This window comes from Hypanus sabinus, chromosome 20 (genome assembly GCF_030144855.1).
Source record: "Hypanus sabinus isolate sHypSab1 chromosome 20, sHypSab1.hap1, whole genome shotgun sequence".
Lineage (NCBI taxonomy): Eukaryota > Metazoa > Chordata > Chondrichthyes > Myliobatiformes > Dasyatidae > Hypanus > Hypanus sabinus.
In genome coordinates this window covers 26873416-26898545 of record NC_082725.1, presented here as the reverse complement: position 1 = coordinate 26898545, position 25130 = coordinate 26873416, and the positions used below count along the sequence as shown (strand labels likewise).

Below are 25130 nucleotides of genomic sequence, written 5' to 3'. Positions count from 1 at the left end.
ATCTCCATGCTGAATTAAATCATTGATTGAATTCCATCTCTATCTGGAGTACAGAACATTAATATTCACTATCCTCCAGATCAGAGCTTTCCAACCTTTTTTATGCCATGGACCAATACCATTAAGCAAAGGGTCCCTGGACCCCAGGTTGGGGACCCCTACTGTAGGTGAATAGGTTTTCTCTCTGTCCTGAATGGCTGGTTCTTATCTTGAGAGCACCAAAATACTATAAGACCATAAGATATCGGAGCAGAATTAGGCCATTTGTCCCATCGCGTTCTCTCTGCCATTTTATCATGGCTGATCCAATTTTCCTCTCAGCTCCAATCTCTTGTCTTCTCCACCCATCCCTTCATGCACTAACCAATCAAAAATTTATCAGCCCCTGCATAAAGTTAGCCTTTGAATTCCACAGATAATTCCACTGATCACAATTTTTGATTCCACACAGCTCAGTAAAAGGAAATGTTACCCTTAAATCCCTTTAAAGGTATTGTACATTTCAGAGAAATCAATTTTCTAAATTTTCTCATTTCAATATAATTTTATTATTGAAGTACATGCACAATATGTCACCATATTCCACCCATTAGGATACATTTTTTGCAGGCATTCACAATAAAACAAAGAACTGGTGGTTGTTTTGGCACTGTTGAACCTGATTTTCAATCTCCTTTGTATATGCTGATTTTTCACCATGTTTAATTTGGCCAGCAACAGTGGAGTCATTAGCAAACTTAAATATGGCATTGTGATGGATATTCACTGTCAAGCTCTGCTCTCTAAGTACAGCAGCTAACACTTCTGAAGATCAAAGTATTGTTTTTTGCTATGTTCAAAGTAACTTTTATTATCAAACTACATATTTGTCACCATATACAACCAAGATTCATTTTCTTGTGTACATACTCAGCAAATCTGTAGAACAGTAACTATAACAGAATCAATTAAAGATCAACTAGAGTGCAGAAGACAATTAAATGTGCAAATGCAAATATAAATAAATAGTAATAAATAGTGGGAACGTGAGATAACAAAGAGTCCTTAAAGTGAGATCATTGTTGTGGGAACATGTCAGTGGATGGGCAAATGAGTGTAGTTTCCCCTTTGTTCAAGTGCCTGATATTTATCAGTAGTAATTGCTCCTGAACCAGGTGGAGTGAGTCCTGGGGCTTTAGTACCTTCTACCAGATGTACTGAGCTGAATTCACTACTTTTTATAGGATTTACCATTCTAAGGCATTAGTGTTTCCATACCAGGCAATGATGTAGCCAGTCAATACACTCTCCACTACATATGTATAGAAGCTTGTCAAAGTTTTAGATGCCGTGCCAAATTCCTGCAGACTTGTAAGGAAGTTCAAATGCTGCCATGCTTTCTCCATGTTTGCACTTACATACTGGATCCAGGACAGATCCTCTGAAATAGTAACACTCAGAAGTTTAAAGTTTCTGATCCTCTGATAAGAATTGGCTCATGGAGTTCTGGTTTCCCTCTCCAGAAATCTACAGTCATTTCCTTGGTCTTGCTGGCATTGAGTGAGAAGTTGTGATGATACCATTGAGCCACATTTGCAATCTCCTTCATGTATGCTTATTCAAAACCACACTTGATTCAGCCCACAACAATGGTGCCTTCAACAAACCTGAATATGGTACTGGAGCTGTGCTTAGCCACATGTTAAACTTCCACCCAATATTCTTTGTTTTGCTTCTTGTCATAACCAGGAGCCAGTCTTCAGTTCCTTATGTAAATAAAAAGCAGTAATCATTCTAAAGTTAAAAGGATAGCTTTGCAAACAAGCACTATCTATAAAGCACAAGATGCTGGCCCACAACACCTGAGCTGACTCCTCAAGAGGTGCAGTGTAAGAGAATGGGGTATGTTAATTGTCCTTGTATCAAACCAGACAACACTGGCTATGTTGTTTAGTTCAAAGAAGTTTGCAGACCCAGTTGATACTATCACTTAGCACATCAACTAGGTAATCTATTAATAGTTGGAAGGTTTGTATGCTCAGAGAATTAGCTTCATGGCATTAATTAGGATTATCGGGGAAATTTGTCTCCAGAAGCTTTTAGATCATCTGTGTGAAAAGGTATCTGAAAAATATCACTTGTGATGTACCAAAGCAGCAGAAAACAACCTGGATGAACTCAGCAGGTTGGGCAGCATCTGTTGAAATGCGCAGTCAACGTTTCAGGTCGAGACTCTTTGTCCTGACGAAGGGTCTCAGCCCAAAACTTTGACTGCTCATTTTAATGGATCCTGCCCGACCTGCTGTATTCATCCAGCTTGTCGTATGTGTTGATTTGACCACAGCATCTCCAGTGTACTTTGTGTTTACAAAGTGGCAGAAACTGTGTAAATGCAGAGAGCAGTCAGGCTTATTAGGAATATTGCAGGAACAACAAAAAGAATGATAAAAAGACTGGGTGATTAGAATCCATTCCTTTACCTTTGATTTCTGCAACAGTTGTGTCATTCCTCTGCAATTTGTTGTTATGTCTTACAAGCTTATAGGAATTGTACCAGTGTTTTGGAAATCCTTTGCATTTTAGAAATTGTTTGTAACTTGGAAATCTTTTATAAGGTAGAAATCCTCTATGAGCTTTAAATGTGTTTTAAGAATTTTGTCTACATTTATCACTAAAAAATGTGGTGGGGTGGAGATACGTCTCTACCAAAGGAGGAGTAAGGCGTTCCATCCCTCTGCTAGCCTGCAGGTCACCCTTGAGCAAGGTGTAGCACCTGCTTAGCTCCCTGATCAGTGTCATGTGAACCATGGGAGCAGGCAGTGGATGATCACAAGTTCTGGTTATGCAACCACTGATGTCAGGCTGACAATTTCTGAAGAGTATTAATAATGGCTGGGGTCATCTGTCTTGTAAAGACACTGCCCAAAAGAAGACAATGGCAAACAATTTTTGCAGAAAATTTTGCCAACAAATATCATGGTCATGGAAAGACTACAATCGTCTATGCCGTATGACACAACACATAACAAACAATCACTAAAAATAAATGAACTGCATTTAAAATACTTCGTTAGCTGGAAGTATCTGCTTCTTGGAAGTGAGGGAGTAACCACTTCTCAAATAGTGGGTATTGGCAGCTAAACTCGCTGTGAGGGATAAACAGGGAAGTGAACTATTCCTTAAAGAGTAGGTAGCTACTGTATAACCTTTCTTTAGTGAGGTAACCTGCAGCTATCTATGTTGAATAAGGCTTAAGATATTTGTTTGAGTTTGTGGTCATCAAAACCAATACCATCATAGCATTCAAGTTGTACCTAGTCCCACCGTTGTAGGAATAAAGTGAGTAGAGCAGGGGTGCACCTGAGCTGATGGTGATTGTAGAGAAGATCTTGTTGGCAATCCATACTGATTGGGGCTACAAGTGAGGAAATTGAGGATTCAATTGCAAAGGGAAGTACTGAAGCCTAGAACTTGGAGCTTGGTGATTAGTTTGGAGAGAATTATAGAATTATAATTATAGTTAACTAAGAGCATCCTGATGTATAAATATTCATTGTCCAAATGTTCCAGAGATGAGTGAAGAACAAATGAAATAGCATCTGCAGTTGACCTGTTGTGAGAGTAGGCAAATTGGACTGGATCCAAACTATGCCTCAGACTGGAGTGTTATGCTTAATGACCAACTTCCCAAAGCACATCGACATAGTAAGATTATAAGAGCAAACTCGAGGAAATCTGCAGATGCTGGAAACTTAAACAACACACACAAAATGCTTGTGGAACACAGCAGGCCAGGCAGCATCTATAAGGAGAAGCACTGTCGACATTTCGAGCCGAGACCCTTCATCAGGACAAATTATAAACTGGTTTTGTTTAATCTCTCACTGTACAGCAACCACTCATCAACCATTCCCTCCCCTTCATCTCAGCAATCAATCTGGTGACTCTTTATTGCATTCTCTTAATCACATGTATATTCTTTCTTCAGTAAGGAGTCTGATCACGCCCTGGCATAATTTCATTCGAATATCTTTACCTTTTACCTTTATGCTCAATTTCTTCGGTAGTTTTAGCCAATATATCATTTATTTTTCTTGCTAGGTCTGAACATGTGATAAAACACTAGATCACTCTGAAAACCACCATCAGTCAATAACATATTAATTCCACATTTCTATGCTTTCTACAAAAGTGGATAGCCTCATGTATTTCAACATACATTCTATCTGCTTTGACCATGCCAATTCATTTGGACTGTCTATGTACTCTGAATTTTTCCTTTATTCTCCTCAGAATGCACACATCCACCCAATTTTTTACCACCAGAATCAAAATGTCTCCTTGTGCTTCTAGAGCAGAAAAAAAAAATCTGAAAATTTTCTTCAAAAGGTTCAATAAAAATTGAGACATTACACAACATTTTATTTTACTTTATTTTCTGTGTTGCACAGAAGTCCAATAAATTGCTAAGGCTAATTATATTCTATGCATTCGTCAAATCCTAATCCCCAGATCTCACACGTAACATGTCACCTCATTAATTTCAGCCAGAACATGAATATCACAGCTTCAATTCTGCTCCAATTGCATACACAGATTGCAGTTATCGTAGTCTCAGATGGTCTCCAGTGTCTGTTGGAAGCTAGCATTCCCTACTGTGATAAGAGGAGAGAAACACAGGAAATGCCAGGAAGATTCAGCTTTCGTACACACAGAAAAGCACTTTGCAACTTGACTAACATTTTCAGCAATGATTTTAAATGGACGAGCAAGCAGAACTTTGGAAAGTGATGTGCGCACTGCATGCTTCACATGACCCATTTGGCACAGTCACTGGGATTATTTTTAACTCTTTGGCTTCATTTTAATGATTGATGGACTAGTCTTCATCATCATCTCATAAACTGGGCAACATACTTACATCTCACATAATCATTCTCAGTTTGAGTCCAGAAAGCTGCTTAAAGCAAAATCGCAACAAAGCAACAGATGCTACAGATTTCTCATCTTAAAGCTACACCCAGTGGCCAGATTATTGGCCACTGTACTGTACTTAATAAAGTGGCCACTGAGTGCATACTGTGGACTTTGACTGCTATAGCTCATCCACTTCAAGGCTCAGCGTGTTGTGCATTCGGACAGGCTCTAGTAGGATATTTGCAAATGAAACAAAGTGAGACATTTTACATTTATGAAAAACTGTAACACATTTTATTGAACTCCAAAACATGAACACAAAAAAGCCTGCTAAAAAACCTTAACATAACCATGTCATCATGCCAAACCAGCCTCTTAAAGTGAAATCCCAACTCAATGTCAGTGGTTGTGCATGATGTACATTTTCACCAATTATGCTACCCTACACTCGTTTGCACACAATTGTTGTAAATCGTGGTCATTTGTTATGGTTGCATTCCTGTCATCTTAAACTAACCTGGCCATTCTTCTCTGACTTCTCTCACTAACAGGTTGTATTTCTCTACTGAGCTGCTGCTTGCTGGATAGTTTTTGTTTATCACACAATTCTCTATAAATTTTGAAACCATTATGCTTGAAAATCCTAGGAGATCAGCAGTTTCTAAGATACTCAAACCACCTGGTCTGGCACCGACTGTTATTCCACTGTCAAAGTCACTTAGATCACATTTCTTCACCGTTCTGATGTTTAGCGTGTATAACAACTGAACCTCCTAATCATGTCTACATGCTTTTATGCACTGCGCCACTGCTGCGTAATTGGCTGATTAGATAATTGCAATAATGCGCAGATGTACAGGTGTACCTCATGAGGTGGCCACTGAGTGTATGCTGGAAAGTGTTCACTGGCCAAGTAGTCTTGTTGCCACCATGGCAAATGACATCTGAGGGGGCTGCTGCTGATGGATGCATTCTGACATCCCGGTAATGAGTGACAGTAGGTACCATTGATGGGTTTTAGATCAGGGTAGGGCTCTCACCAGAAGCACAAGCTACATGGCTGAGAAGAACATAACAGAGATCCAGACATGTAGAACAATCATGTTCTTCTCACTTAAGTTGTTAGACAAGGCACAGAACATCCTGCAAAGTGGTTTTCTACTTTGGCTGAGTCTGTGGAAGAGCCTACTTGTAGTTTTGCATGACTGTTTCGATTGGTGCAAACATATCACCTTCTAATTTGGCATATGTGTCAGTTCCATAAATACTGCTGAATTGCCCTCATGACTGAAGCTGGTGATTCAGGCTAATGGCTTAAAAAGAAATTCTTCCATCATCAGAGTATTCACCCCAATGGGCCCAGTCACAGATGGCATTGAAGAGGGAGGGTGATAGATTTACAAATACTAGAAGAATCAAAGGAGAACGGGTGAAAAAAGAAATCAGATAGAGGATGAATTATGGTACCAATAGATAGTACAGCTGGCCTTGTGGGCCAAAACAAATGGGAGCCTTGGATAGCTTTGCCATGGCTGCTGGGGAGCACCTCTTGAAGGAGGAAAGGCAATCAATATTTTTTGATTGTGCATTGATAAGTTTGGAGGGAATCAGTGGAAAACAAATATTGGCCCTATTCAGCACCTTGATCAGTATCGGAGTTTAATTGTGGATGCTGAGATATTTATTGAGCAGCCAACTGAACATTTTGGATGTTCTTGGAGAAAGTATATGAGAGAAGTGCCCAAGATGCATCAGAACTATTAAGCACAGTTCTTGATCAGAGTCTGAACAGATTACCAAAATCACTATTATTAACCTCCCCCTACGTCTTTGGCTGCAAGATGTAAATGTGTCGCCTCCTTCTCTGCACTTTCCCCTTCTTCTGCTCCTGAACCCTTTAGTCTAATGCAGGCTCCTCCAGCTCACCAAAAGCAGATCCTACTGTAACATAAGATAATGTGAGGCTCTACAGTATGAGAAGCTCTAGAGAAGCCACAAAAACAGCCACATTCGGCACCCCTGTACTATGTCGTTCACTAAGCACAATGGATCCCTAGCTTGAGTTGCGACTATTGTACTCAGGCATCAAAAGATTGTACAAAACTGTTATCAGTTAATTTTATATGGGATGTCATTCATTCTTCAAAAGTCACCATGCTGCAGGATTAAATTTGTGAAGAACTGGTACTGTCTCAAAATGAATACACTGCCGCAATAATGAGGCTTTTGTGATCAGCCACCAGCTATATAAATATATATGCATCAGGCAGTGATCATTCTTATCTTCTGGAGTTTCTGTTGAAGTTCAAGCAGGGTCACAGCAATACATATGCAGCAAATTATGTCCTGTGCTCAGCTAATGATCCACTGAGCTCTGCCAATGACATCCTGCACTCCATTAGCTACACCCTGCATTTAGTTATTGAGCCCCTGTCATCAAAGTTAAAAATCAAAATCAAAGTAATATATTATCTAATATAATCAGATTTATATTATGGTGACTGTATGACACCATATACTCCTTTGAGATTTATTTTCTTGCAGGCATTCACAGGAAAATAATGAAATACAATAGAACTTAATAACTATACATAAACAACCAATGTGCAAGAGAAGACAAACTATACCAATCAATAAAAGAAAAAATAAATAATGTTGTCCCTGTCATTGGCAGTTCACATCCAAGGAAAGTCAGCTATAGCTGAAAATGCTTTAAGGACCTGTTTCCCTTCTTGATTGATGAGGTTAGTGAGGAAAATCATGTTCAGCTCCACTGGAATATTGTTTATACATTGCCACAACTATGTCCCCTGGCTTGTATCACAATTAGTTACCTTGGTCACCACTTTATACATTGGTGCTGAGTGGATGTAATTCTCCTAAGCACTGGATGGTGAACAAGCCACCGCTGCTCACATGTCCATCTTTCATGGGGCAACTGACAATCTCTAGTGTTTAATTACTCAGGGTCCTGCAATATTTCCTGGGCTTGAAGGTGAAAGGAATCGCCGATTGTTAAGCCTTCAATTTTTATTTAACCTTAAGAGATATAAGAAAGCTTTAAATCAAGTAGCCTATCTTCTTAATATTTTTTCTTGCTGCTCACAAGAAGCGCAATTCACCAACTCCTCAAATTAATTAAGCTTTCCTATGGGAATGAAGAAATGCCTTGGATAATTCTCCTGGTCCAGGCATAAAGAGTATGTCCGTTTAATGAGGTAAGAGGATATCTGAAGACAACAGCAAGCCTGAAATTTACAACTCTGAATTTTCAATTGCCTTCCAGCTTAGAAAACCCATGAAGAATTATTTCTCTTTGAATTGGGTATCCTTGTGCTAACTGCACTGCTGTAACATCAGACTACAAACTATTCTGTGTTAAGGAGATAGATTAACTTCATATTTCTGTGACTAAACGACTGCACAAGATATTTCTATCTCACTGCTCCTGACAAACATGATGCATCATAGCAAAAGCTGCTCTGCAGTGGCTGGAACAGAGAAGCTCAGGGACAATAAACTTTATATGAGCAGATTATCTCTGGTGAAATTAGAAGCTTTATGATTCCCAGGACATTAACTTTGGCTGATGAGTTGAAAATATTTTATATTGTTATAAGCAACCAAGGGATAAACCAATGGCTTTAAACTCACATAGAATTGATAAACAGTCTGGTTTATCTTCTGCGAATTCCTCCTCATACATAATTTGTTATCCACCAAAGAAAGGATACGTCAAATTTTATTACAGAAGGGTTGTAGTATAAGGGCAAAGAAGTCTTTCAGCTCATGAAAGGTTTTAGTATGAGGACACATGCTGTACAATTTGTGGTTTTCACCTTCCAGTCTTGAGAAAGATATGGTTGCCTTTGGAAGGGTGCAGCAAAAGTTCACTAGACTGATACCTGGGACAGTGGCTAGACTAACTGCCCTCGGAGGAAAGCGAGAGGAGACAAGAATTTGGAGGCGTGCAAAATAATCTCAGTTTTAAGGACTTCACAAGGTAGAATAATGTCATCCGTGGTTCCCTATGGAGAAAAAGCAACATGCTGTCTGCATCTAGGGAGAAGAGCAACCCAGTAAAGTGAACATGCTGTGGGACACAACTTGCAGAATTAATTGACACCTTTTTCTCTTTCTTTCTCACCATAATCCCACAGGAAAAGTCAACAGGAAAGGGACAAATTGAAGGCATAACAGTCATCCTTCAATATAGTTTCACACTATAATAGTCTCAGTTGCATTTTCTAATCAATAAAATGTCCCAGGACTGAAATTAACACACATCTTCATGAGCCATATGGATAACGCACCAAACTGTTGCACTGAACTCAGGAATATTCAGCCTTTGAAATTAAAGTTCAAGGGTTCATTTATTATCAAAGTATACAACTTTGATTTTTTTCTTCTCCAGATAGCCATGAAACCAAGAAAGAAAAGAATGGCAGCAAAATCATCGAACATCAAATTTCTCCTCCCCGCAACTAATAAAAAACAAAAATGGAACAGGCACATTGACCCCTAAATCCACCTCCCCTGCACACGAAAAATGAGAAACATAGGGCAGAAAACATAGAGTATAGAAAAAACATGAGACTGAAATAAAGTCTACAGTCCAAGTCCACATCCATATGTGCAGAAAATCAGGGCAACATTCTCCCTGTCCGTAGCAGAGCGATCTTACTAGTGAAAAGAAGGCACGCAGCCAGCGTTTCAAACTCCCTCGTCACTTTAATCAGTGAACAATGAAAGCTTTAAACAGTGAAATGGAGTTGAACATCAACTCACAGCCTTCCTACCATGAGGTTCCTGCTCTCTGCCTCTGCCTTTCAGAATCCTCTCAGAGATCACAGAGCACTGAATCACATTCAAGATGGAAAACAAATGTAAAAGACATTAAAGTATTGAAATATATGGTTCTGTAATCTATCGAGAAAATGTCGACCAAAGGACCATTGCACGCAGGTGCGGTCTTGACTGGAAGTAATTATTTATAATTACCAATGATATATTTCAAGCCGATAATGCATTTGAAATATTAACACATAATATTGTTGCAGCAACATCCTTAGTTCTCACATCACCAGGTTCAGGAATAGTTGGTGTCCCTCAACCATCAGGCTCCTGAAACAGCATGAGTAATTTCACTCACCTCAACACACTGAACATCACCTATGCACTCACCTTCAAGGGTTCTACAACTCATGTCCTCGGCGTTATTTATTTATTTGTTTGTTTGTTTGTTTGTTTGTTTATTACTTTTAACTTTACTCAGCTCAAGCTGGTAAAAGCTGATGTATGGGCATAGCCAAACACACTTATTTCTCAGTTGCTAGGAACTTCCAGACTATTCTAGTGGTGTTTAGTATTGTGGCTTTCTGGAGATTTATACAAATATTGCTGTGTAGGCCTAATTGTTTATTGCTATTGTGTGGTGACTTTGGGATGATACCCAGTGTAGCTTTTACTATTGGTACAATGCATACCCTGTTCATGTTCCATAGTCTTTCAATTTCTTCTTTTAATTCAGTAGATTTCTAGTATTTTTCACTTATTGATTTCTGTACATTATAAGTGTTTGGAATGGGTATATCTGTTAAGTAAGTTGTTCTTGCTTGTTTATACTCTAATATTACATCCAGATTGTTATTATGGATTGTCCTATCTGTAATAATGGATCAGTTGTAATATAATTTGTAGCACTCCAACTCTAAAACTGGATCAGGCCTGTATTTATAGTAGGGCAAGGTGTTTTTTTATGAATTTGTATTTTAAAGCAAGATTTTGGTGAATGATATTTGCCACTTGATTGTGCCTGTCTAAGTACTCAGACTGAGTTAAAATTGCTGCAGGAACCTGTAAGAAGTTGGACAGTTTTTGGTTTCTCTTGGGATTTTCTGCATTGACCTTTTATTATTTTTAAAATTTTTTGTGTGTAAACCACCTGGTCCTGTATTGCCATAGGGAACCCTCTTTTCTCCAACTCTGAGTCAGAAATTTGATCTTCCTTATCGGAATCTAGTCTGCTCAGATTGTGGAGACAGAGGGTTATATCTTCCATTGGTAAAAGTTTTATTCTATCATGATTATTGGTAAGTTGTGCTTTCAATTAGTGGTGTGCACTTCTCAGAATTGCACAAGTTTGAATGGAGTGTTGTTTTTGTTGATGTCTTATCATTATTTCTATTTTTGTAGTTTTTTGTATTTGCGGTTTGATTTCATTTGCCTATTGATGCTTGTCAGTCTTTATGTGTAATCTTTTCATTGTATGGTGTTTCTTTGATCTACTGTGAAAGCCTGCAAGGAAATGAATCATAGGGTAGTATAGAGCGACATTTTGATAATAAACCTACTTTGAACTTTGAACAAAGGGGTGCCTGTTTTGGTTTTCCAAAATCCTGATCCAATGCCAACTCAGTGTTGCAAACATTCAACTACTTCCTTGTCTAATTATTGTTTGGTACTAAATTCTCTCCCATCAGTGATTGAAACTGTAGACGCTACCCTGACATAAAATATGGGTCCTTAGTATTAAGACTAAGGTCCCATATTTTATCAGCGGCACTGATGTGGCAATATATCTTTGGTGCCTTAATCTAAATACATAATGCAGGTACATTAGGTGGCTCAGTAGTGTACTGGTTAGCACAATACTTTACAGGTTCTTCTCCCTCCTGCCGTCTGGGAAAAGGAAGCATTTGGGATCTCATGACCAGACTATGTAACAGTTTCTTCCCCCAAGCTATCAGACTCCTCAATACCCAGAACCTGGACTGACTCCTTACTGCCCTATTGTCCTGTTTATTATTGATTGTAATGCCTGCACTGTTTTGTGCACTTTATGCAGTCCTGGGTAGGTCTGTAGTCTAGTGTAGTTTTTCTTCTGTGTTGTTTTTTATGTAGTTCAGTGTGGTTTTTGTACTGTGTCATGTAACGCCATGGTCCTGAAAAACGTTGTCTCATTTTTACTATGTACTGCACATAGCAGTTATGGTCAAAAAGACAATAAAAGTGACTTGACTTGTCTTGAGGTTCAATTCCCACCACTACCTAGAAGGAGTTATATGTTCTACCTGTGACTGCATGGGCATACTCTGCATGCTGCAGTTTCCTCCCACAGTTGAAAGACTGACCGGTTGGTTGGCCAATTGGTCATTGTAAATTGTTACAAACAAATAAATACATCAATAAACAAACAAATAAATGAATAAATACCATATTCAGCACGAGCTCCATTTCTCAAATTCACTTCCACTGAAACCAGTGTTCCCTCCAATTTGTAATGACCATAGTGTGCAAAGATCTAGAGCTGTGCAATTTTGATAGAATTCACTCTTGCTCATTTTCACTCTAACAAAACACACATAGCAGGCCTGCAGTGTGTAATGAAGGATTTTATCACTTGAGCTTTTGCACACTGTCCATATATGATTTGCTTGCTAAATGACTCTTTACAAAGTCAAGTTTCCAAAAATCACTTCACTTCTTTCCATTTGGAAATTCTTCAGCAACTTTTGCATTATGACAATACATGCAATAACACCATTTTCTGTACTGTACATAAATATTTCTCGTAGCTGCACATTCCTGACTTCATGAGCTTTCAGTGAAGCAGTTTCTACTGTTTCATTAAGCCATTTTGCTTTAAATGAACTGGCAGTTCTTTTGTGCTTCACGCTCTTTGCTTCTTTGGAATTTAAGATAGTGAACCAATAATTTCTTTGATAAAAACAGTATAAATAAGCCAGTTCTAAAATCCACAGACAAGTCATCACAAAATCCACGTTGTCAACACTGTCTGCATCAGAAACTGGAAAAGGAAATGTGATTGTGTATGATTGTGAAATATACTCAACATGCCAATGAGGTAGAGGGTGACAAGCTTTTGTGCGCTAGTAACAAATGACGTGGGTGCACGCACACACCTGAGGGGGAACATTGACCGAAATTACATTGTGCAACACTCAGTTTAAAGTGCGAAGCAATGCTAACTTCAAAGAAAGAATAAGCAAAGAAAAAAAGATCCTGAATGCCCCAAAAGCTCATGTTAACTGCACAGCTCTTACACTAACAGCAGAGGGCTCAGCTGCTCTGCTTTCAAGACCAAGCTCCCCGATTAGATGATTTTTGAGCACCAACAACAAAAGAGCAGCGACAACTGTTTGTTACTCTCTATGCGATTCCATTCCATAGAAAATGCACTGTCTCTGTGTACACAACAGACCTTGAAAGTGCATACAATTGAACAATGAGTTATGTAGAACGCTGTCAGAGAGACTGATGGCTCTGACAGCTTGCTCCTGAAAAGGCTTTGCCAGGGCCAACTGATTTATGGTGATTGAACAAGTGAAATTTTGCTTTTATTACATCAGATTCCAGAACCCTTTTTAAGAGAAACATATACATCATGTACTGTAGCTCTGACAATGATGCTGTTTATTGTGCCTGTGCTCTACTTCAGCTCCCCCACTCCCTACCTGTGTAATTAAACTGGAGGCCCACAGCTGAGCACTAATGTTTTTAGTCAGGCAGCATAACAGAAGATGTCACTTCAGAAATCTTTTAACAATCACTAAAATACAATGTGCAGCATTATCTAGTGATAGAGAATGGCGACAGCACTCTTTAAGATGTCACATCAAGTTTTCTGCAGCAATGAGACATTATCTGGGTTGTTTAAAATGACTCTTAATGCACTTATAGTTATACTGAGGTTTAGTACCATTCTTATTACTGAGAATAAAGAAGTTAAAAAAAATCACTATAGCAAAACAATAGGTGGCTATAGGTTTTGACTATAATTATTTATGTGAAAGTCATAATCAGGCAATTCTTTTCCAGGATATTTTCAACGTCTGAGTCTTTTCAAATCTCTGCCTACTCTTCTGCTCTTCATAGCCACTGGGTGGAAGGTTTGGGGAGGAACCTAGAGCTTAGGGCATATTGGTTGAGAGTATGGCTGCTAGTGGTGGAGTGATTACATTTGGGTGAACAAAGGTCATGATTATATTGCTAATTGTCATTTAAAGAGAAATGATTGCATGCTACCCAGAGATAATCACAAAATCATTGAAGTTCACACTATATTACCTCCCATTTATATAGCAATGTTAATGCTGCAAAAATTAATTGAGGAGGATTTTTTGATGGATATTCACTTTCCAGGGCTTAAGGAGCTTTTGCTAACTTCAGCTTTCTAGCACTGCAAGGGTCAAAGGGTTGTTTTTGATGATGTTAAACTTTCAAGCAATATTCCTTGCTCAGCCTCTTGTCATAAACAAGAGAAAAATGAGGTTCTCCTTGGCCCATGATTTAATTTAGAGAAGCAATGGATCCACATTGGCCTAATTAAACATTGTAATTCATCTGGTCTGATGAATGAAACTAGACAATATTACATACAAACAATCTGGTAACAAAGCGGTATAACTGTTAGAAAGCAGTCAGAACTGCTTGAAATGACATAAAGGTGGGGTGACAGAAAGATCTTGAATTCATTCCTCCGCCCTTGGTTTCTGTGCTAGGAAACTCATTCATCTACAACTCTGTCATATGTTCATATGTCTTTTTAGTCTGTAAGAATTGTACCTATAGTTGGAAATCTTTTGTAGTTTATAAGTCTAATTTGAAAATCTTTTATCGGTTACAAATCCTCTGAGTTTTAAGTTTATGTTAATAATTACTTGTCTAAGTTAAATGAGTATCACTAAAAGTAAACTGTGTTCCCTTCTCATGTAAACTGTGTTGTACTTTTTATCTCTTTTTACAGTCCAGTAGAAAGAAGAACTTAAGGGGGATAATGGCGCCTAATGGCAACTCTTTTGTTTACATCTTCCACTTCTACCTTTAGTATCTTTATTTTTTCCTTTCAGGAGTCTTTTTGAAGACCCTATCCTGGAGTTACGCGCAGGCTTCAGTTCTTTGCGGGAATGGGACCCGTTCTCGGGGTTCCACAACTGGCTGTTATTCCACATGCCAAGGGTTTGACCCGAGAGTCTCGATTGTGTTTGCAAGCCTAAGATTGCAGGGCTCTGGAGACGGGAGGATCGAGGGCCGGTGTCACGGCAGGAGACTTGTGTGTCATCGGGGAGGCCGGCACATCTTGCGCTGTGGGCTCGAAGACACGAGGTCTTTTCAATCTTCAATCACAGGGCTTGAAAAAAGCGATAAAATTGACTTTTAACATTGTAAACAAGCGGGTTGTTGTTATGTCTGCTGCTCGCTGTGAAAATGGGGGACACTTGCCAGGGAGAGAGAGAACCTGTGGTTTTCTGAATATCAGATGAAATGTGAAGCCTTTGGGGCAACTTTGGTCTGTATCTTTGCTAATGCTTAGCACACGCTTGGGCTCGGTGAAGGTACAGATCTGCTTTCTTTTGCTGGTGTGGGAAGGGGGTGTTGTTGCTTGTTGCGGCTTACACGTGGGGGGGGGGACTTTGGAGTTTCTCACGTTTAACTGTCATTCATTCCTTGGGGCACTTCTCTGGATGTTTGCGAAGAAAAAACATTTCAGGATGTATGCTGTATACATATCTCTGACATTAAATTTGACCTTTGAACCTTTAATGAAGGTTTAGGGCCTGAAACGTCAACTGTTTATTGTTTTCCATAGATGCTGCCTGGCCTGCTGAGTTCCTCCAGCATTTTGTGTGTATGACTGTTTTTTTCAGCATCTGCAGACTTTCTCTTGTTTGTAAACTGTGCCTAGCCTGCTTTGTTAGCTGGAAGTATCTTCTTTGTAGGGAGAGGGGAACCCACCACTTAATAGCGATTATTGACACCTAGACCTCGCCGTGGAGACTGAGCAGTAAAGAAAACTAGACCTTGAAATACAGGTTGCTGCAGTGTAATCTTCCTAAAGTGAAGTATTTATAGATACATATATTGAATAGGGTTTAAAGTCAACTCTTAAGTTTATAACTTGTGGACAATGGACTCAATATCAAACACAAAGAAACACAAAGCCACATAGGGGGATATACATGCAGCAATGAAAATGTGGTGAGATGAGAGGTGCACGGAGAAACACTCAGAGCTTCGGACCACTATGGTTGAAGTCATGGCCACAGATGGTGGGTGATTAAATGTGGGGTGAGCAAAAGCAGGAGAAAGAGAATACATAAACAGTCGGACCTCCTTATCCACGAATTCCACATGTGCGAATTCAACCAACCGCGAATCGAGAAAATCCAGTACTTATTCGAGAATGTACAGACTTTTTTCTTGTCATTATTCCCTAAACAATACAGTATAACAACTAGTTTACATAGCATTTACATTGTATTAGGTATTATAAGTAACCTAGAGATGATTTAAAGTATACAGGATGATGTGTGTGGGTTATCGTGGATTGGGATCGAAAAAATTGGATGTTCTCTTACAAAGTAAGTCAGAATAGGTACATCCAGTATTATTTAGCATCAGTCAAACATTTGTCTTGGTATATAGTATATATTTTACCTTTCTATGCATATAAAACACTTAAGAATGTATGTTTCAGCGCCGGGCTTGGGAATGGATGTTCCCAAGTTTGATCCAGTGACAGATTGCTCCTGAGTGCGCTCTCCATCCTTGTCTGGTTGATGTGGAGGATCAAAAACTCAAAACCCAATAATTAAACCACTGAGTTGCTTAGTAATAATTGTAGCTTTCATCAGGGCAGGGCCTTTCTCACTTTATCCTTAAAAATTGTTCCGATCGTTGACTGACTGTAGCCTAATGCTTTTCCAATGACTGATGGCGTTTCACCTCTTTCCGATTGCTTTATTATTTCCACTTTATTTTCAATCGTGATCGTGATTATTTTCATGAACAGAAACACTGCGGATTCAGATCTCTGCTGCCGGGTCCTAACGTCCACCGCACTGAGACAGGTTCCGTAAGATCTGGGGTTCTGCTGGGTCCTAGAGTCCACCGCATTGAGACAGGTTGAATAAGAGACTTGAGCCTTCGCGTTTTTTGGTATCCGCAAGGGGTCCCGGATCCAATCCCTCGCTGTTAAGGAGAACCGACTGTATCTCAAAATGTAATTGTGCTGGTGGAAATTACAGAGGTGGAGAGGGATTTAAGACCAGAGATATGATTTGTAAACAAAGATAATTAAACTAAATAAATATTTCCGCATGCCAGGTTATTTTTCCATGCTTCAGGCAAGAAAGGCATTATTCTGATGTTCTTGCTTATTATACTTTGATCTTAAATTTACTGGAGTGTGTCCTGTAGATGTATACGCCTAAGTGACTCTGTTTGATAATATGGCTCTGATTCTTCATAGGGTCAGTGCTTTGTCTGTGTTATATGTGTCTCTGCATATGTGTTTGTGTGTGTGTGTGTGTACATGCGTGTGTCTGTGTTTGTGTGATTTGAGGATAATAAGGAAAGAATGCAGCACTTACAGAAGGAATTGTCCAAATTCTGGAGAAGCATAGCAGTCTGAGTTAATAGGATGTGAGGATATATTCTGTCAGGAATTGGGAAGACTGAGAAGAACAGGATTCCTGACAAGATGGAGCAGGATTTCTCGGGAGATTTGGATCTGCTTCTCCAACTGAAGCAGCACTATTAAGAAAGAGTTACAAAGCATATCCTCACAAAATTAATGAGCAAGTTAGATTTGAGTTAGAATTTTTTTTTAAATGTTCACCTCACATCCAACCTGATCAAAGCCTACTGATTTTGGAGAGCTAAAAGTGTACCCTTCGATTTTTGTTACCGAAAGCCTGATTTTCAAAAACATTGTGAAAGCCACATTCCTTTCCACCAATGTCATTCAGGGAAGATTTTAAAAGTGACTATTTTGTTATTGTTCCAGCAAGTACTTGCAATTGAAAGGCACCTCCAATGTATCAAAACATCCCAAAGTTTATGCTTGCTGCAGTTTAGGGGATAGTTTACCACTGATTCACTTAAAGACACATTTGGGCAGATCAATAAATGCTTGGTCAAGAAGATATGTTTTGAAGGACTGCGCTTAAAGAAGTGGGGAATGTAAGAAATGAAAATAAAAAACAAAGTTCTTCATTGACCCAGATGTCTGTGTAGGCCAAATTGCTGGGTATATTTAAAGCAGAGATTGATAGGCTTTTGATTAGTAAGGGTATCAAAAGCTTTACACCGGGAAGGCAGAAAAATAGTGTTGAGAGAAATAAGAAATCAGTCATGATCGAATTACAGAGCTGACACAATGGGCTGAATGCCCTAATTCTGCTCTTTTGTTTTATGATCTTATAATCTAATTCCAGGGAGAATTTCATAATTTAGTCTCAGACATTTGAGACTTGTGGATATTGATTTCACTCTTTAGTAGTGAAAGCATTTGTACCATAATGTAATCCCCTCCTCTTTGTTAAATTATAATACTCAGATTTCTTATGAAATGATGTTTATTTCAATAAATCACTGTTGATTTTTTTAATATATCAATGTCTGCAATCCACACAGGTTGAACAATACAATGTTTTCCACAATTACTGTAGCCCTGAATTTGCCATTGTAGCAAATTTGGCAAGGTGCTGTATGAATATTAGTTCATAATATGCCCTGATTGTTCATGTTACGTTTACACCAAACCTACTGAAAAAAAACTAATTAGATTACACTGCAGCAAGCATAAGTGTCATCAGCCTTTAAGGTCTTTAATGTTCTGCTCTTGTTTACTGCATTACAAACGTACTTAAAGCAAAACTACACATAAATAAATGCATATGCGCTCAATGGCCACTTTATTAGGTACACCTACCCACCTGCTCGATAATGCAAATATTTACTAACAACAGCATCTCAATATATAAAAGCATGCAGATGTGGCCAAGAGTTCCAGTCATAGTTCAGACCAAACATCAGAACAGGGAAGAAATTTGACTGAAGTGATTTTGACTGAGGAGTGACTGTTAGTGGCATATGAGGTGGTTTGAGTATCTCTGAATCTACTGATCTCCTGGGATTTTCTTGCATACCAGTCACTAGAGTTTACAGAGAATAGTGAGACAAAAAGAAAACATCCAGTGAGTGGCAACTCTGTGGGCAAAATTGCCTCATTAATGAGATAGGTCAGAGGAAAATGGCTAGAGACCGTCCAAGCTGACAACCATGCATTACAACAGTGGTGTGCAGAAGAGCATCTCTGAATGTGCATGTCAAACCGTGAAGTGGATTGGCTATAGTAGTAGAAGATGACAAAAATGAGATACCTAATGAAGTGGTCACTGAGTGTATTTTCTCTTAGGAAGGCTCATTTGTGGATAGTATCGCATACAAAATGCTGGAACAACACAGTAAATTGAGCAGCATCTATGGAAGGGAATATCAGTCTATGTTTTGGGCCAAGACCCTTTACTGTATTTTTTTGTATTCATTAAATGAAGTGACTTCATCAGGCACCTGAATAGCTGAAGAAGAATGGGAAAGGATGATACTATGTTAAAACACACATCAGACTTATTGCAAGATTTGGGAAGATTAATTACATTTTATAACATAGGCATACTTACAACACAGAGATCACCACATGTTCCTAACTGCCCTTCCTTTATATTTTGTACAAAAATTGTACGTGGGGTCTGCTAAAGAAAAATCTGCAATATCAGACTGTTGGAATAAATAGTTGGATGCCAAAGTCATTATTGTTTCTTTTCCTTTCAATATAACTCTCAAATTACTCTCTGGTAACATCTACAAACTAAATATAATAAATGAATTTTATGCAAAGCAGGCAAAGAAGTTAATTATAATATGGAAGTTCTCAAAATATTACCAGTGCAAATTAACCACTTACTTTTGAAAAACTGAAATTTACTTAACTGCTGATCATTTCCTATACAATGTCATATTTGGTGAAAATGGTGATCAGAATGCCTGATTTTAGTGTAATTAAAAATATGGCAGGGTAAGTGTTTGAGAAAGAATTCCAAAGACATAGCAAAAGATAACACAGAAACAAGCCTTCCAGTCCACAATGTTATGCCGAACCAAGTAAATTGGTAATCAAATGGCCAATTAAATTAATCTCTTCTGGCTTCACAATATCCATATCCATGCATTTTCCTTACATTCATGGGCATACAAATGTTTATATTCAGAAACCTTAACCTTCCTGAATACTTGCTTTCCCTACTGGATGATGTGTAAATGAATGGCCTTCCATGTTATACATAGCATGATTTTTAAATAACATTTATGGAACTGTAGTTCATTTCTGGTAAGATATGATGCAATTAGTTGTAAACATTATTTCAAAATCTTAAGCAATGAAGCTGACCTAAATCCAAAAAGAAATTAAAACAGAATTGTGACAACACCTATGGATAGTATCATTTCTAATAGAATATTTTGTTTTAATGTGCACAGTGGCATAATCCATATGCCTTGATTTTTATGTGTAATTTGAAGTGTGACTTAACATAATCGTGTAAGCACATGTTTTATTACTACCTAGGAAATTTAGGTGGCAGTAATTTATCTACTGTGTCTTAACCTGTGCTGGTCAAATACTTCCTTCCTAGACTCGCCCAAATCTTTTTAACCATGTGGCAGCAAAGCAGTGCATAAAAGCCTGACAAGAGGTCAAAAGGTTCATTTGTTGTTCAGAGCAAACCAACCGAACAAGGAAAAAATGTGATCTAAATGAACTTGAACATGAAATGATTGTTGGTGCCAAACAGGGTGGTTTGAGTATCTCAAAAACCCGCTGCCCTCCTGAAATTTTCACACAAAACAGTATCCAGAGTTTACAGAGAATGGTGCAAAAAGAAAATCCAGCGAGCGTCAGTTCTGTGGGCAAAATCACTTTGTTTGTGAGAGGTCAGAGGAGAACGGTCAGACTGGTTCAAGCTGATGGGAAGACAACAGTAACTGCAAATAATTACACACTGCAAAAGTGAGGTGCAGAAGAGAGTCTGTGAACACATAACATATTGAAACTTGAAGTGGATGCGCTACAGCAACAGACGGCTGTGAGCAGACATGCAGTGGCCACTTTAATAAGAACGGGGTATCTAGTAAAGTGGCCACTGAGTATAGTTTAATTAGTAATATTGACATGGGCATGACATTCTAGCAAAAGTATTTTCAGCAGAGGATAATCTTTCCAAAAGGTTCATGCTACTAATAATAACAAACAATGTTAAGACCTAAATAGTTGCATTCATTAATTTACAGGAGATATCTGTCACTGGCAAAACCAGCATTTAATACTCATCCTTCATTTCTTTGAGAAAGTTATGTCAAGCTCACTTATCGAATCTTTGCAACCCATGAACTGAAAATATCACAAGAGGGCTCGTAAGAAGGAAGTTCTAGAATGTATATCCTACAACTGTTACCAAGTGAAGGTAATGTTTTTTTGTTATGTAGAAAAGCATATGAACAAACAGTGCTGTGCAAAAGTCTTGGACACATATATATAGTTAGGGTGTCTAAGACTTTTACACAGTGCTTGATTTGTCAACATGGAGTGGAGAGTGAGTTTATAAATCTGGCATGAGCAAAGGATGCTGGGACTGGTGAAGGTGGAGTGCCACAGGAGTGGTGTGGGACAGCTGACAGATAAGTGCTGAGGCGGGGGTGGGGGATGTGGCGCAGGTACAGACATCTTCACTCCTGAGACACCGGGCAAGGTCATCTCAACAACTGGTATATTGACCATTGCAGAATGTCACTCTGTTGCTCCCTGCTCCCTTTCCTTCCCATTTCCCAACTATGATTCCCCTCTCCCTGCCCCCATCCCACTTTCACTCCACAATAGAGACCCGTATCAGAATCAGGTTTATCATCACTAACATATGTCATGATTTTTTTTTGCGGCAACAGTGCAGTGCAATAGATAAAATTACTATAGTACTGTGCAAATGTCTTGGGCACACTAAGTATATATATACAGCTAAGACTTTTGCAGAGTACTGTAATTTCCAGATGTTGCTCTCTGATGATCTTAGCTGGTCCCAACATATCGATGCAGTTATAAAGATATACTTCATTAGGAGTTTGAGAGATTTGGTATATCAACAAATACACTCAAAACTTTTATAGATGTACCATGGAGAGCATTCTGACAGGCTCCATCTGTCATGGTTCGGTCTGTGAAGTATGCATTCTTGTTCACGGTCCGGTGCGTTATTCCTTTTCCCAGGTGTTCCGGTTTTCCCTTGTTCTGTTGGGTGCTCTGATTGAAGCACCTGATTCTCATTTTGGACTGGCTACAGAAATAGCTCCTGGGTTCAGCTTCATTTGCTGGACTGTTCCCTTCACCTTCCTTCTAAAGCCTTGCCTGTATTTACTGGCAAGTTCTACCGGCAGAGCAAGACTGGAGCCTTGCTGTATCCAGTTTTAGGAACTGTCTATTGTTGTTTGGAACTGTCTCTGTGTCCATGTCTTTGCGAGGTAGGTATGGCTGTTTGCCACTACATTGTGTTGGAAACTGTCTCTCAGTGTATGAGTTCTGGCTCTATGTTGGGCTCCCTAGGAGGGTTCCTGATTCTGTAGAGCCATGGCACCCTCCTGTTCCTAAGGAGGGCTCCTGGCTCTGTGTTCCATGTCTCTGTGTTCCTGTTCTCCCAAGATCAAGGCTCTGTGCTCCTGTTCTCCCAAGATTGAGTCAAGGCTTTGGGTTCTTGTCCTCTCCAGGAGTTCCATGTCTAGTCCTGCAGCGAAGCCTCGAAGAACCCAAGCCTTGTCTAGTCCTGTAGCCACGTCATGTCCTTGCCTAGTTCTGGGGGTCCAAGCCTGAGTCAAGACCCAGGTTCTGTGTCCTTGTCCAGTCTCTGGCATGGAGTCAAAGCTCAGGCTCCTAGTTCCCAGTTCCTTGTCCTGGTCCTGCTTTCCTGGCCAAAGTCCTAGCCCTAGTCTGTGTTCCTGTCCCAGCTCCTAGTCTGTGTCCTGTCCCATCACTAACTCTAGTCCAGTCTAGTTCGTAATACTTAAGTGTCTGTGTCTAGCATTTGGGTCTGCTCCCAATGCCCACTTTATGACATCATCACTGTCTGGTATGGGGGTGGGTGGGGCTACTGCACAATGCTGAAAGAAGCTGCAGAGAGTTGTAAATTTAGTCCATCTAGGGTACTAACCTACAAAGTCCCCAGGACATCGACAAGGAACAGTGTCTCAGAAGGCAATGTCCATTATTAGGGAACTCCAGCACCCACGGCATTCTCATTTTTACCATTAGTTAGGAGGAACAGAAGCCTGAAGGCACACACTCAATGATTCAGAAACAGCTTCTTCTCTTCTGCCATCTGATTCCTAAATGAACATTGAACCCTTGGACAGTACATCACTTTTTAAATGTATATTATTTCTGTTTTTGCAAGATTTTTAATCTATTCAATATACATATACTCTAATTGATTTAATTATTTACTTATTATTTTATTTTGTTCTTTTTCTATATTATGTATTGCATTGAACTGCTGCTGCTAAGTTAACAAATTTCATGACGCATGCCAGTGATAATAAACCTGCTCCAAATTCTGATATACTCTTAATTCATTACCTGGTAATGGGAATGCTACATTACTGTAGCAGTAAGCACGATTTTATAATGGCTCAGGGTGTATGAGTTTGGAGTTTAATTCCAATATCATCTGTTGGAAGTCTGTACGTACTCCATTTGAACACATGGGTGTCCTCCAGGTGATCAAGTTTCCTGCCACATTCCAAAGGTTTACTGGGTAGTAGGCTAATTGATCATTGTACATAGTCCTGTGATTAAGATGGGGTTAACTCAGCGATTTGGCTTGAAGGGCCAGAAGGAATAGAGTTTTGCCAAACTCTGGCAAACTGGAACAGAGTATTCTATCAGTCAAACACACCACAGCAATAATTCACACATTTCTCCAAGGGAAGTGGGATTTACATTTGCCATTTCACAAACAGAGTTACTTAATTGAATTTTAGAATTTTGAATTAGATTCTAAGAAGAAACCTACCACCCATTTAAAATTGTCTTTGAGTATTCTCTAAGTTGATTAGCTTTGCAAAACAGAAGTGTTTAAATGGGGGAGAGGCAAGTTGATTAATATGCCATCTGCTTCATTCTTCAGCATGTGGTTCGTTGATTGACAGAAAACACAAATAAAATTGCTTGAAATGAGGAGAAACAACTGTAGTGCTTTACCATCTGCTCCATAAATGGAAAGTAAGTGACATCATAAACCGTGGATATCTACCAAACACAGAAATCGGGCACAGGGATGGCAAATCAACTAGAAATAATTGCAAATGTCCCTAGTTGTAAAATCCAACTCAGTCACAGAATCTAGGTTAAGGTAGATAGGGACCATTTCATTGGCTATGGTGGTCCACTAGGATTGGAATTAGGCTGCTTGTCAGAACGTCTCCAGATAAAAATTAGTTTATAAACTCATAATCGCAATATTGGGATGGTGCATCTGAGATTGCAATGTTCTGCCTACTGACTTAAGTGGCTTCTTCCAGTTGTTTCTAATTACATCCAATTACAACACACCACTCAGCTGGGAATAACGTGGACTGAAAACTTTTCCTTTCTATGCAAACAGCATTTCAGCTGCTTTATTTTTCTTTATTATCCCAGTCAGGAGAGAGTCAATGCAGAAGCTTTGCCAAGTGTTGAGGGCAGCAGATAAGTATACCTGGCAAATCTGGCATTGCTGCCAGGATGTAGTGAATTGTATGCCTCTACCGCTGCTTATCAACACATCATCTACAGTACATATGGTTCTGCCCATTTAATTAATGCTGTCTGTTACCCTGAGATGTCATGAATAGTGCTGCAGACATTCGTAACAACATAGTAAACCGACTAATATTATCAAGATTATTATTGTCATTTATGCCACCTCTAGACACATTATTTATTTACTGACTTCTTTATCACTCCTTTCGATTTTGGATCGTTGCCTATTTTGTCATTTATTTTTCTTTGATGTCAACAGATATATCCTATTGATCTTTGCTCTCCCAACCTCATGCCTGCCACTGCCACCTCTGGGCTTACTTAAATAAAGGTACATCCAGTTCTGCTGAATATTACTGTGCTGAGGCATTAATTAACTCTTTTCCTCTCTGCACAGATGTTGACTGCCAGGTTCAGACGTATTTTGTTTTGCCTCTCTCTGACACTTCGGGTGTGACGCTTGGGTTTGGCGGCTGGGGCGTGGTTTCTGCTGCACAGTGTGCAGTGGTACTTGGATATGATTTGGAAATGTAGGAAGGCTGGTTAGGCTCTAAGAAGAAAGTATTCCAAAGAACAATGGAAAAGT

The 25130-nt window shown here is 39.1% G+C and overlaps 1 protein-coding gene across 3 annotated transcripts in view; it reads right to left on the bottom strand.

The window, feature by feature from the left end:
* The window catches only part of LOC132378383 (cadherin-12-like), a 401775-nt gene that overhangs the window by 69720 nt on the left and 306925 nt on the right, over positions 1 to 25130 (bottom strand). Inside the window, exons 1-2 of one of the 3 annotated variants that reach the window (XM_059945259.1) lie at positions 4513 to 4714; positions 1647 to 1745 (exon numbers count right to left, since the gene is read on the bottom strand). The exons of 1 other annotated variant lie outside the window; for it this stretch is intronic. In XM_059945259.1, the coding sequence (XP_059801242.1) occupies positions 1647 to 1722 (76 nt within the window). In that variant the 5' untranslated portion in view covers positions 1723 to 1745; positions 4513 to 4714. Of the gene's footprint in view, positions 1 to 1646; positions 1746 to 4512; positions 4715 to 25130 lie in introns of those variants that run through there. One more of the 3 variants, XM_059945256.1, reaches the window with a different exon arrangement.